This window comes from Myotis yumanensis, unplaced genomic scaffold, assembly GCF_028538775.1.
Source record: "Myotis yumanensis isolate MYYU_CA2020_CCGP unplaced genomic scaffold, mMyoYum1.0.hap1 SCAF_2, whole genome shotgun sequence".
Lineage (NCBI taxonomy): Eukaryota > Metazoa > Chordata > Mammalia > Chiroptera > Vespertilionidae > Myotis > Myotis yumanensis.
Genome location: NW_027223753.1, coordinates 147,544,452 through 147,559,053, shown reverse-complemented (window position 1 = coordinate 147,559,053; position 14,602 = coordinate 147,544,452). Strand labels below are relative to the sequence as shown.

Genomic DNA, 14,602 nt, shown 5'->3' with positions numbered 1-14,602 from the left:
ATTCAGCCCAGGCATTAATAGATCTGAAGGAAGAACTAGATTATAGGCAGAATTTATAGAAGAAGTAGTTAGATTTTAAATGGTCAAGAGAAGCATTTGTGAGAAGGATTATAGGAAAGGATTTCTTGGGTAAAAGTCCTCAAGTCAATAGCATGAGGGTTTGAGACCATTGTGATGTGGGAGCACAGTGTTGAGTGTTTGAGTCATACCTGAAATATCTGAAGAGGCACACATGGCAGCAGTTAGATGATGTTTAGAAAATGCCTGCATTTCTAGAGTTTTTTGGGATGAAGGATGCCTGGGTTTCTCTATGGATCAGATATAGGTCATTGGGAGAGGAAGCTGTGTTAGAGCTGTCTTGGATCTTGTCCAGTTGAGCCCCTTGGAAAATGAGGCAACCTCAAAAGAAGGAAACAGGAGATAGATCTACAGAATGGCTCTCAACCAGGAGCGATTGCACACTCCTCTCTGGGAGATGTTTGGCAATGTCACCGATATTTCAGTTGAGGGAAGCTGGGGAGGGTGTGGTGCTACCACCACTAATTGTGTAGAGACCAGGGCTGCTGTTAAACATTATACAATGCAGGGGATGACCCTGAACAAGAGAGAATTGTCTAGTCCAAAATGCCAATTGTGTATAGGTGTTGAGAAACACCTGGAGGCTGTAGAGGAGCCTGGAAGAATCAGCTGAAATCAAAATGCATGCTTTATGTTTAGAGAACTGCAAGAGAGAGTCTCAGTAATAAAAAGGAGGTGGGAGGTCCTCAGAAAAAGGGTCAACTTTAGACATCTGCCATCTGGAGAGCTCTGAAACTAGATAACCACGACAGTACCAAGTCAGAGCTCTGCTGCTTCCAATTCTCTCACACCTCCTCTGCTCCCACTCAGAGAGACCAGAGAAAAGCTCAGCCAAATACAAGAGAAAGAGCATGTGCTAAATGAGGAAGGAAACAAGGAAACAAACCATCCCTCCTTGCTCACTCCCCACATGCTTCTCCTATAAGAAGAAGAGGGAAGACACAGGCATACTGACAATTCCTTCCAAAAATATTACCCCCTCAAGCTTTGTCACCTTCCAATTAAGCCTTCACTCTCACGGACATTGCCAGGGGATGAGTGGTGGACAACTCCTAGGAATTTTATAATCTTTTATTATGACTCTTACATGTGGTCTGGTATCAATTCAGGATGTGGGAATATGGAGGCCTACCTACATTTTCTAGGTGTTGGGGTCTCGGCTAAGACACTGAAAAAAACTAAAAACTTCATCTAATAACATGCTCCATAGATGTAACCATCACTCTAAGTATTACCCTATATTTGATGGTAAGACCTCAACTTGCTAAAGCCACAAGCAGTGTTTGCCATGATGATTAATTTATTATGATTAATAAATTTATTTATTATGATTAATCCTGCCTTCAAGACTAGTAGTGCTTGGGAAGCAGTAAAAGAGATAGTCATATTTAAGACCATGCCCTCTAATTGACCCACCAGTGCTTCCAGAGATTCCTTGATGTTCAATCAAGATAGTTATATCCAAATTCCAGATGACTAATTTATTCTGTGTGTCTCCCTCTTTCATTTTATTATGAATTTCTATGTCAAATACAGGTCATTTAATTTAATCACCTGGAGTAGGGAGTGGGGTGGGGGCTGGAAGTGTCACTTTTCCTGATTCCCCTGAAACATTTTATGAAGAAGAGGTGCTGGCAGCGTGTGAGAGAAAGTCAGTGTCCTTCCAAGGCATACCTATCTGTCTTCCCAGTCGAACATTCTATAAAAGGGCAGAAAGGACCAGAGGTTTCACTGTCAGAAGCCAGAAAGGAAGCCTTAGAGACGTACAGATCATCCTTTTATGTTCACTCATAAGGTCAAAGACATTAGGTCTGAAATGGAAAACATTGTCTGTTTTCTGGGTATATAATTGTTATGAGAGTGACTGCTACCAGTTTTTTCTCTGGTGAGCTCTTGGCATCTTTTGTGACCTAACATGTTGAACAGATCCCTCTGTGCTGTATGAAATCGAACTTCAGGCTGTACACTGTTCATTTAACTTCCAAGCCTCATTATTAATAACTGGCATACAACCTTTTATTTTTAACAATTAGAATAGGTTAGATAGCAAAACTGATATGCACACATCCCCAAACTGTCACATTGGGGTAGAAATGTCATAAAATGTATTTATTTCCAGCAAAGTTGAACTCCCTGATTTAATTTCTCTTTGCAGACTGTACAGCCCTCAATGGTCAGCAAACTGAGTCCTGAAGAATTCACCAACTTGGTGTTTCATAAGATTGTTATAAACCATGATGGTAAGGCAGCTACTCTCCTCAGGCTCAGTTTTCTTGCAAAGTAGATAATGGTGATGGGAAGTGCCATTCAGACAGAAGCATGAGTGTTTTAAGAGATCCCTCGTTGTGATATCATTTGAGCTACAGGATTTGACCAGTCTAATGTTTTCCAGTTGGTACAATTTAATTGAGGAAATATTTATTGACCATATTTATATTCAATACATTGTGCTTGATATTTTAGCATGGAGAGTAAAGGGAGATGCAAGGAAAGAAAAGTAGGAGAATATGAGAGGAAGGGCCCTCTGCTGTTTGCTCTGGGAGATGTTCCAGTCATTATTTCCACTCTACCAGAGGTTTCTTATAAACTTACAAAGAAACTTTAATGTTCCTTACTGAAGAAACCCTTCTTTCAATTATGCTATCTTCTTCTAGTATTAATTTCTGTTTCTTCCCGTTAGCTACACGTTTCTGGAAAGAGTTGTCCAAACTTGCCTCCATTTCTGCTCTTTCTGCTTATTTCTCCATCTGCTCTTTCTACCCTAAAATATGGATTCCTCGTTGGATCAAAGAAAGTTCACTTCTTCAGAGGCAGAGTGAAATGGGAAGACAGATATTCCAAGAGAAGAGAGAATGCTTACACAATTGGCTAGGTGAGCATATTAACTTGAGATTGAGGCAGCATAGCTAGAATGGTCTTCAAAAAATAACAAGGTTTGTAAAAATTTTATCAAATATAATGTTAGTAAGAGGTTTTTAAGAAGTATGGATGTGAGGCTTTGGGACTCCAGCCATGGTTGTCATCAATTCACAGTAACTTTTTCCACAGGTTCAACCTGTCCACCTGGGTCACTTCTTATAGTGGACATTAGAGGGCAGTAGAGACCCATGTCGAGTATGGCAGTTTGCACTAGTCAAATGTGGTAGCTCATTCTGGCAGGACAGGATGGTGAGGAGGCTGAAAGAGAGTTCAAATGAAATCGCCATTAGGAATGAGCCAAACAACTGGACAAGAGTAAAATTTTCAGAAAAATATTTGGAAATAATCAATAGCGTCTATCCTCCTCTTAAGGAGGATCTAGTTCTAGATCAGCGTCAGCTTAATCTTAAGTCAGAATGCTCACTTACTAGTCTACCAAGATCAAAGCATTTGGTGTAATCACTCATACTTGGGCCTCTACAGATTGAAAATAAAATAAGTCAGTTCATATGAAAGCTTGCAAGGAACACATGCAGATTATACAGAGATGATAAAGAAGTTTAGTGAAGCTAGAAAAGGACCAGAGAAATGGAGAATGGAAAGTCTTTTGAAGTCAATGAAACCTTGTTTGGAATATGCAACCAAAAATGATATCACCAAATAGGAGAAATGCTGCAGATATTTTTTCTGCTTTGTTTCCATGTTTAATCTTAGAGGTCCTCCAGGATGACAGAGATTAGATTAGAGAGGATAAACCATTTCTCCCTGGGGGCTGAAATCATTGATTGAAGTAGATAGGACATCAAAAATACTTAAGAGTTACAGTGAATTTCAAAAGTCAGGTCAAGAATGTTTGAAAATGTCTCTAAATCCTGTTTCTAGTGTGGGGAGAAGTGGGATAGAAAAAAGGTGACCTTCCTTGGAGAAATATGAGGATTGTAGTATCCTTAAGAAGAGGTTTAGATTCTATTAGATTGATGGAACAGAAAATATGTTCCAGAAAATAAGACAATGATGGAAGACTCTTTGTTTACTATCTATGCAAGTTTCTCAAGAACAAAGTATAAGGAACCATTAAAATGGGGAATATGGGCTGGAAAAGGTCTAGAAAGAAAAATCTGAGTTGAAAAGGTTGTGGATATGGGAAGTAAAGGTATTGTGCTCAGGAAATAATTGAGGTTACCTGCAGTTAGAAAGGTGAGCTTTCTAATAAAGGTAAGCTTTCTATCAAATAAACTAGTTGCACTTTGGAATAACAATGAACTTCTGTGTCTTGACAAATGCATATGGAGAGCTAAAACGGATAGAATCTGCTTTTTATATGGAAATTATTAGAGATTGTTATATTATCTCATCAAGAGACAACTATGTTCTTCCCAGAAGGACCAAAGGAAAGATGATAAAGTTGTACTGTTAGATAAAGACAGCTCAGTGCACCAGAGGACAAGGAAAGGAAAGTAATAAAGATGCACGAGGTTGATATTTGCAGAAGTGTAAAAGCATTTTGCCAGTATTTGACAGAGGAGAAAAAGGGAAGTTAGTACCACAGAGGAGAATGTCTCAACATTTACACAACCCTAATAAAATATGATTTTTTATTTTTATTTTCATTGCTATAAAAACATCAGTGTTGGTAGAAATAGAAATGTTCAATTAAGTATATAAGAATAGTGTTGATGTATGCCAACATTATATATATATGAAGATAACCATCTAATCTAATAAAAGATAAACATGCAAATTGACCTCACCTTCTCTATGCCCCAAGCCACACCCACCAGCCAATCAGAGAGACTATATGCTAATTAACCCAACCAGGATGGCAGCTGGCAGCCACAGAGCTGGAGCAAGCAGGAGGCTTGGTTGCCCCGGCAATGGAGGAAGCCAAGCTTCCCGCCAGCCTTGGCTGGCTGTAGCTTCCACTCAAGGCAATGAAGTTTCAATTATAGAAGATAAATAAATCCCAGATACCTGCTTCCAGCCAGCCTCCACTGGGAGCTTGGGTGGCTGGGGGCTTGGCCAGCCTTCAAACAGCCATCAGCCACTTACCAAGGCTGGCCACACCTTCATGGGGTGAGGGTCTCAGCTGTGGGGCTTGGCCAGCCTGCAAACAGCCATCAGGCCCTCACCCAGGCCTGGCCCTGCCCCCCAGCAGGGACTCCAACCCTGATCAGGGGCAGGGCTGGCCTGCAAACCCCACAGCCCCTTGCTTCAGCTAGCCCCACTCCCCAACAGGGACCCCTCCCCCCGACCCTGATCCGGGGCCCCCTCAGGGCAGGCCATCTGGCTGCCACCCATGCACCATGCCTCTATCCTATATAATAAAAGGGTAATATGCAAATTGACCCTAACAGCAGAACAACTGGGAATGACTGGTCACTATGACACACACTGACCACCAGGGGGCAGATGCACAATGCAGGAGCTTCCCCCTGGTGGTCAGTGCGCTCCCACAGGGGGAGCTCTGCTCAACCACAAGCCAGGCTGACGGCTGCCAGTACAGCGGTGGTGGTGGGAACCTCTCCTGCCTCCTCAGCAGTGCTAAGGATGTCCGACTGCAGCTTAGGCCTGCTTCCCACTGGCAAGTGGACATCCCTCAAGGGCTCCTGAGCTGCCAGAATGATGTCTGATTGCCAGCTTAGGCCCAATCCCCCAGGGAGCGGGCCTAAGCCAGCAGGTGGTCATCCCCCAAGGGGTCCCAGACTACGAGAGGGCACAGGCCAGGCTGAGGGACCCCCCCCCCCCCGCCAGTGCACAAATTTTTGTGCACCGGGCCTCTAGTGTATCCATACATATAAAAGCCTAAGTGATCAAATGACCGAATGTCCAGAACGACTGGTCACTATGAAGTGCACTGACCACTAGCGGGCAGATGCTCAACATAGTAATTGCCCCGGGGTGGTCAGCTCACTCCCACAGTGGGAGTGCGGCTAAGCTGATCGACCCCTCCTGGCAGCCTACTAGCCCAGCAGCAGCCACTCACTCCCTCAGTAGTCCTGCAGGTCTGATCTCCGGAGAACGGGCCAGGTACCGATGGACCAACGCCACTTGCAGGATCCCAACTGTGCAGTTGGCCTCCTGGAAGTCAGCCTCGGGCACCACGGCCACTTCCCCTTCCTAGATGCTTCACAAGGAAGAAACAATACAAAAGTGGCTGCCAGGTGGCTCCCTACAATTAGCACATATGATAGTGGGATGGATCTGGATCCTGGGCCAGCAAGGGCGTCCCACCACCTGACCAGAGGGCCTATCATGTCCCAGCCCCACCCCCCGAAACCCCCACCAGGACCCCACCTGTGCACAAATTCTTGCACTGGGCCTCTAGTATGTGTATAAAAACAAGCACATTAATACCTGATGATCCAATGAATATTGACACCAAAGATAAAGATCACAACCCACCAAGATACAAACAGAAAAACTTCAGGAATATACTATATATGAAAATCCCAATTAGATTGCAAATTATTTGCAAAAGAATTATTAACATCAAATCTATTCATATAAAAAATACATAACAACTACAAAGCATTCTATACATAATTATCATTGTAGTTAACAAATCAAAGTCATATGATTAATCAAAAGAGAAATCCTACCTTATAAAGAAGGAATATGCTGGTTGACCCTCACACCATCACAAAGATGGCAGCGCCATAGCCAATAAGGAGGGAATATGCTAATTGACTGCCTCACCCTCAAAGATGGTGGTGCCCACAGCCACAAGATGGCAGTGCCCAGTCCCCTCAGCCCGCGCCTGGCTTCAGAGTCCCCCAGTCCTCTTAGTTCCCCAGCTGCCCAGGGCCGACCTGAGGCACAGGCCAGCCTAAGATGGTGGCTGCCCAGCCGCCCAGGGCCACCCAAGACTCAGGTAACCAGAGCCGACCCAGGCTTGTGCTGCCGGCAGTGGCAGCAGCAGAGGTGGGCATTGCCTTCCCCTGATCGCTGGGTTGCCTCCTGCCTCTGAGGGTTCCTGGACTGTGAGAGGGGGCAGGTCAGGCTGAGGGACACCAGCCCCCCTCTCCCCCTCTCCAGTGCATGAATTTTCATGCACCAGGCCTCTAGTATAGGAATAATGCTAAGAAAATAAAAAATGAAGAGCTATAAGCTCCATGAGGGCAAGAACGACTTTCTTTTTTTTTTTAAGAATAGTTTATGAATCTTTAGAAAGAGAGAAACATTGATGTGATGTAAGAGCACAACATTGATATACTGCCTCCTGCACTCTCCTTACTAAGAATGGATCCCAAAACCCCGAGCATGTGCCCTGACCAGGAATCAAACCAACAATCGTCAGATGAAGGCCAACCAACTGAGCCATACTTGCCAGGGCAAGAACTATTTTCATTTTATATTCTTTGGTATTTCCTGTGCTCTCACACTTCATGGCACATAGTAGATACTCTAGAAATAGTTGCAAAAAGAATGACTGTCTGATAAGAAGATGTCATGTGAAAAGTAAACGAAGAAATAAAGAAGAAACAAGCATAATATTCAATGCTATTTGTGGGAAGAAAAGCCTCTTTAATAGAAAATTACTTTGGAAATTAACATATATATACATATACATTGCAAACTTCATAAGATATAAACATAGATTGATTAGCAGAAATCAATTATCAATGGAAAGTGCAAATGGGGGACCAGAGAGAGGTTAAAGGGAGATCCTTTCATTTCATTACATCTTTCAGCTGTGTTTGAATTTTTTACCATGAGCATGTATTATAATTCAATAAGTTAGTTTTATTTTTATAATATGCACAATAGCATCCAGGAAGGAGAAGTTGATGAGAATTCTCCTCAAAGACAGAAAATTTGAAATTCAACATTCAATATTATTGAAGAATGGAGAGAGGACAGCGAGACAAGTCAGGATAAACGAGCATGGAATTCCATAACCTTTGCTACAGGAAGAAGAGCAATCCCCATTCCACCATGAGCTGCTTAGAAGTCACTCCTGACATGATTGAGGAAGATTTATAGATGCTGTTCACACAACATTAAGTGCTGGAAGTTTAACACAGTGCCTAATAGCTCAGGGACAAGGGAGAAGTAAGTGGCTCATAAAAATAAATAGCGAAAGTCAAAAGAGACAAAAGGAAGCCAGAGGGGAAATGAAAGAGGGTGATTATTGAGCAGACATTTAGGGTAAAAGAAAACAGGGACAGGACATTAAGGAAGACATTGAGCCACAAAAGATGTGCCCTAGCTGGTAGAGTATTAGCTTGCAGACTGAAGGGCCCCTGGTTCAATTCCAGTCAAGGGTACATGCCCAGGTTGCGGGTTTGATCCCCAGTAGGGGGCATGCAGGAGGCAGCCAATCAATGATTCTCTCTCTTCATTGATATTTCTCTCTCTCTCTCCCTTCCTGTCTGAAATCAATAAAAATATATATTTTTTAAAAAGATGTGCGTTAGACTGGAATATTCTGGAAAGCTATGAAGGTCACAGTGAAGCAAACTGGGAAATTGAGAACCACCAGGAGATCAGAGGAAACTGAGTTTCCTCATATAAGGGAAGAAACTGCTGTATTTAAAACTCTGCTATGATTGCATTTTGAGTTTTAAGCGCAGCCAAAGAACATATGTATATGCATAACCCATGGACACAGACAACAGTGTGGTGATGGCCAGAGGAAGGGGCGTGGAGGCTGGGTGGAGGTGGGCAAAGGGGCAGGGGATGAGGACATCTGTAATAGTGTCAACAATAAAAATAAAGTTATAAAAACATCTCTGCTATGATTGTATTTAAAAACTCTGATTAGTCACTCAATGATGTTTTCCTTTATGCTCTGTCCCTTTTTTATTTTGTTTTGTTTTACCCTAAATGTCTGCTCAGTAATCACCCTCCTTCTACTATGCTTTACACCTAAAACTAACACTTAATGAACTGTAATTGAAATACAAAATAAAACTTCTCTGCTATAAAGTGCTGCTAACTACCTCTAGTGCCACCTTTCTAACAAACCCAAAGCTGGTTTCATTGGAAATCTTCTCCAGCATCCGTCCTTGAATATCTGGTCATTCTCATCTCCTGAGACTCCCCATTCTCATCTTTGCTAATTTCCCAGTCCCAACACCATTTCTTTTCTTGAAATTGTTAGGTCGCAGAAGGAGGAACACACAGAATGGTGAGGGATTATGAATTTATTCGATTATCCACACACCAGGTGGCTGAGCCTGGATGGCTCCAGCCCCCAGTGACAGGAGTCAGCGGCCTTTAAGGGACTTTTGGTGGCTTTTTCTGGGCGGAGACTTCTTTATGCATACCTGGAGGGGAGATCATGGAATGTGGCTACAGCAAGTGAAATGTGGTCTCAGCAAAGGCAATGTCCATAGTGAAAAGGCCTGAAAAGCCAGTTCCCAGGGGAGAGGTATCGATTCAATTGCTTGATCAAATCTAACAGAAATTCTAATGTAAAAGGATTAGAAATAATTGGGGACAAAACCCTTTTTTACATAGGCTGGCTTAAAAAAACCTTCTTTTAAACCAGACTGATTTCTTTAGAGCAAATCTGCTAATGTTCGCATGTACAATAACATATGGCTTTTTGGGGGAGGAGGGGGGGTGGGGAGCAGTGATTTTTTTGATTTGTTATAAAAGATATTTAAGATGTTAATAGGAAGAAATACATAAACCAGGAAGATGAAGTGGATGACCAGATTGCAAAAACACGACTAAAGAAAAAGTCATGGGTAGCTGTCCTATCACCAGTGCTGAACTTGATACTGAGTGATGGAAGAGCACCCGCAAGAAGTACAAACTGGTCATTACAAAACAGTCCCGGGGATGTAAAGTACAGCACAGGGAATCCAGTCAATAATATTGCAACAACTATGTATGGTGTCAGGTGGGCATTGGAAATATCAGGGGGACCACTGTGTAAAGTATATGCTTGTCTAACCACTAAGCTGTACACCTGAAACTAATACAAAATAATACTGAGTATAAACTGTGATTGAAAAATAAAATAAAAAAGATAAAAAAGAATATAATTATATCACACTAAAAATATAAAGAAAAATAATTCCTTTTTCTCTTTTTTACATCAGTAACCTGCACTGCTTTTTAATCAACATGGTGACTATACACCAGCCCTGCAGACACAGCTTCTTCCACGACCAGCAGTGGGACAGAGAAGTGTGACAACTGGGTGGTCAAAAATCTACTTCAGCTCTCCTACCTCCACTCTCACTTCCCTTTTGCTCATTTGAAAAATCTCTTGGGCTAGGAATTTAGCAGCTGTGAATTTCCTTTTCAAAGGGCAGTTATTCTTTTGTTGCTTGTGGTTCCCCTACCATCTCTTCACCCGTGTGATACTCCCCACCCACACACTCCCCACACATTTTTATTTTCAGTTTTCTCTACTTCATGTTGGCTTATTCCACACTTGTACATTCCCTGTGAGACATAGGCAATTCTGCTCCTACCCACCGTTAGCTGGGGTTTTGCACAGACTTCTTTGGCATAAGGAAAACATAAGGAGCAAAGATTAGATTTTCCTCTAGAAAATGTATTTTAGTATTCTGCCAGTGAAAGAAAAATGTATATTATGAGGATGTGATGATTCATGCTTATTTATATTTGAATCACTATGGTATTTTTATTTTTAAAATGTTTGAATTGATTTTATAAAGAGAGGAAGGGGAGGGAGAGAGAGATAGAAATATTGATGAGAGGGAATGATCAGGATGGCTGCCTCCTGCATGCTCCCTATAGGGAATGAGCCTGCAACAAGGGCATGTGTACTAATCAGGAATCAAACCGGTGGCCTCTTAGTGCATGGGACAATGCTCAACCAACTGAGCCACACTGGCTGGGCACTGTGGTTGTATTTTAGATATTTGTCCTTATCCATTAAAAAAGTACAGGTACAGTGTAACACCTGATTTCAGTTTCTGCTGACTTTCTGCCCCAAGTGCACATCCTCTAGTTACTGAATGTACTTGTCTTTGGCTGGCCTTCCAGACAGCCAAAACTCTATTGGGTACAATCTCTTTGAAAGAATAAATTGCATCTGTACTCCTTCACTTGAATCTGCTCATAATTATAATGCAAATAATTTAAGGCAACAGAGGCCCCCACCCCATCTCCACCAAAAATGTTGAAAAGTGATCTTGTGGGATGAGGTTAGTGGAAAAGTATGGCAGCAAGTACTCAAGGGTCTATGGTGTTTTTATAGCATCAGACTGGCCAGCATAGGCTAAGGCTTAAGTCAAGGTAATAAAATTAGGAATAAAAAATCAGAACAGAAGAGAACTAATGACCTATAATTATATGTGGAATGAATAAATGTTTAACCTTCCTCCCAGCTTTGGACAATCTAGAATTTTTTCTCAGAGAGAACACTGAAAACAGCCTTGCAAACAACTATTTCCTCCAGATCTTAGAAATCTTCAATCTTTAAGCTTTTATTACTTTGTATATCTTCAAGATTAATGGCTAAGTAATCAATATTGTGTGAAGATGTGAATGTACATGTGTTCATGGGCACTTTATCTTTTATTCTCAACCCAAAATAAAAATGGAGTGCTTTCATCATCTTTATTTTCACTACCAATCCTTTCATCAAATGCTTTTCTATATAAGAATATTCTGCCCTAACTGGCTTGGCTCAGTGGATAGAGCACTGGCTTGTGGACTGAAGGGTTCCAGGTTTGATTCCGGTCAAGGGCATATACCTTGGTTGCGGGTACATCCCCAGTAGGGGGTGTGCAGGAGGCAGTTGATCAATGTTTCTAACTCTCTATCCCTCTCCCTTCCTCTCTGTAAAAAATCAATAAAATAGCATATTCAAAGAATTTGGAGTCTGGTTGAGGTAAAAATATATCAAAAGAAGTATGTCAATAATAATACCAGTGACTATATTGTATATGCCAGTGAGTAGTATGGACAAAGCCTTTTATTGTTTATTTATTATTTTTTAGGAGAATTGACTTTTGAGAACAATGAAAATACATCCTGCATATCATATATTTACATTACAATTCATAACAGTAGCAAAATTACAGTTATGAAGTAGCAACAAAAATAATTTTATGGTTGGGGGCCACCACAACATGAGGAACTATATTAAAGGGTCGCGGCATTAGGAAGGTTGAGAACCACTGCTTTAGAAGAATTTATCAGTGGTACAGAAAAAAAATCAGGATCTTCTGGAGGTCGTTTCTGAGAGCTTCGACTTCACCAATGTACTGAAAATTACCTGTAATGGGAAGCAGGCAGACACGGGAGGAGGCTTCCTTCAAACCATCTAACAAGGCTTGTCAATGGAAAACCAATGATGGAGTGCCGTTCCCAGATCTCAGTTAAGAAGAAATGAAATTCCCTCCATGTGCATGTTATTGATTTCAGGATTTTATTATAATTGGTGTCAGTTATGAATACATCACTCATCTTAAGTCCCATGGAGATTTCCATAAAGATCCTAGACAGAAGCATTGCTACTTTCCTGCTTATACATTAGTATTCTCTGAGCAGATCAGAATATGACAATTAAACTGAAGAACTGTATCCATATCTATCAGTTTAAAATAGAGCTAACATGTATGTTTCCTCGCACAACTAAAATAACCTGCATCTGAAGTAGAACTAGATGATCCGGGCAACGTCTCCACAATTTAGCATTCTTCTTAGATTAAACATGCATTTGGCAAATGTGTTTACTGTCTCTTGGCTCTTGTTGCATCTGTATATTACAAATGGCTATGTTCTGATTTATTGAGAAACTTTCTTTCTGCCCTTCTTTCTCATTCCTGACCCCAAATACTGTCCTGAATCAGTAATAATGTTCTGTTCCAATGGCAAAGTCTTAAGCTAAGTAGGAAAAGGAGAAAATTTCAGGCTGGGCACTGAGAATGCTTCTGTCTGATTTGCTATAAATCTGGGCCCAGTTATGCATGAAAATGCAATGCATCATCTGTAATTATTGTGCCAGTTGCAGGTTTGATCAGAACAGCAGACAGCCAAGCTATGCAACAAGAACTTGACATTTTAAATGGTCCTGACATTACAGTTCTGACATTTTATTTTTTTATATCCTTTCTAAAAAAGGAAATGATGAATGGGATTTCTTGATGAGTTAGAACTTTTTAAGTTTGGGGTTCTATATCACAGGCCCATTAGTACATCTTTCAATGCAAGGCTTTCTTTTGGAAACATAGTGGAGGTTGAAGAGCAGTCATGAGCTGTCTTTATGTAAAAACCTTCCTAATTATGCTTTTATATTCAAATTTAGGTGAAAACACACAATTGAAACTACAAAGACAGAATTTACTGTCCCTGTCTCCCTCATAGTTACAGATGTGGATAAAAGTACTGCATATACAGAGGTGTAGATGAAGATAAAGATGACAGTAGTATAGATGGAGGTAGAAATATTCTAGGGGTTTCCAAGAGATTTTGAGAAGATTCACAAAGAAGTACACAATATAATATAAAATATATTCAAATAAAATGATCACAGCCCTGGCTGGTGTGGCTCAGTTGGTTGGAACATTGTCCCATGCACTGGCGGGTCCCAGGTTTGATTCCTGGTCAGGGCACATACCCAGGTTGTGGGTTCCATCCCTGGTTGGGGATCATGTGGGAGGCAACCCATGAATGTTTCTCTCTCACTCTGATGTGTGTGTCTCTCTCCCTCCCTTTCCCTTCTTCTCCCTCTAAAACCAATAAAAACATATCCCTGGTGAAGATTTTTAAAAAATAATAAAATGATCACAAAGTAATGTGAGAAAAATCATTACCACTCTAATAACACAAAGTTCTACTCATTTGAGAAAAGTGAAAAGAAAAACACCATTACAGGCTTGCCCTAGCAGCAACCCCATTCTGGCAGTGATAGTTTATTTTTCGGGCCCCCTCCTCCCCCGCCCCATTCCTCTAGGCACCTAGTGTCCTTTCCATAGAAAACAGGGTCCCAGCTCCCCCTTCCAAGCTTCTATGTTCTAATATCCCCAACCTCTTCCCATTGTTTTCCCCGCCTAGGGTGGGAGCTGCTTCCTGCCATTTCCATGTTACTTCAGTGCTCTCCCCTTGTTTTTTCAGTCCTCCAGTGTCCCTCTAACTAATTCCTTGCACTATTTTTTTCCCTTTAAAATAACTAGTGTGGTTTTTGTTCCCCTGAGTGGAACCTGGCTAATATTGGATCCTGACTGACTGAAGGGTTAACTCTATTTAGGGTGAGGAACCACCCCCTCCTTTCTTTACATTCATTGAGTACTTACTCTAGAACTGTGCCAAGTGGGCTTGCTGAATCCTAATAGCCCAGTGACCTGGCTCACTTTATGTCTGGTAGCCAAGACTCAAAGTAATTTTGTTTTCCCAAAATTAATGCCTGGTAATTTCCCTCTAGCATGCTCTTTGGGCTGAACCTGACAAAGAAGCCATTGGGTCAATATGACCCCAGCCTAGCTTCACAAAGCAGAGTATGGAAAGATGGGTTTGGAGTTGGGAGTTTATAGCCTAATTACCAGTACAGTTAGGATAGGTCAGGTGAGTGAAATAGACACCTTAAGGACACCTCACCACCCCCAGGTCCCACATTACCAGCATCGAAGCTCTGCTTTACTCCAGACCCCACCTCCCACCTTATGCTTTGAACCCT

The 14,602-nt window shown here is 41.6% G+C and overlaps 1 protein-coding gene across 1 annotated transcript in view; it reads left to right on the top strand.

The window, feature by feature from the left end:
* The window catches only part of GUCA1C (guanylate cyclase activator 1C), a 37,708-nt gene extending 25,513 nt beyond the window's left edge, over positions 1 to 12,195 (top strand). Inside the window, exons 4-5 of the mRNA XM_070403536.1 lie at positions 2,234 to 2,358; positions 12,090 to 12,195. Of these exons, the coding sequence (XP_070259637.1) occupies positions 2,234 to 2,358; positions 12,090 to 12,195 (231 nt within the window). The remainder of the gene's footprint in view (positions 1 to 2,233; positions 2,359 to 12,089) is intronic.
* Positions 12,196 to 14,602: the final 2,407 nt, after the last annotated feature.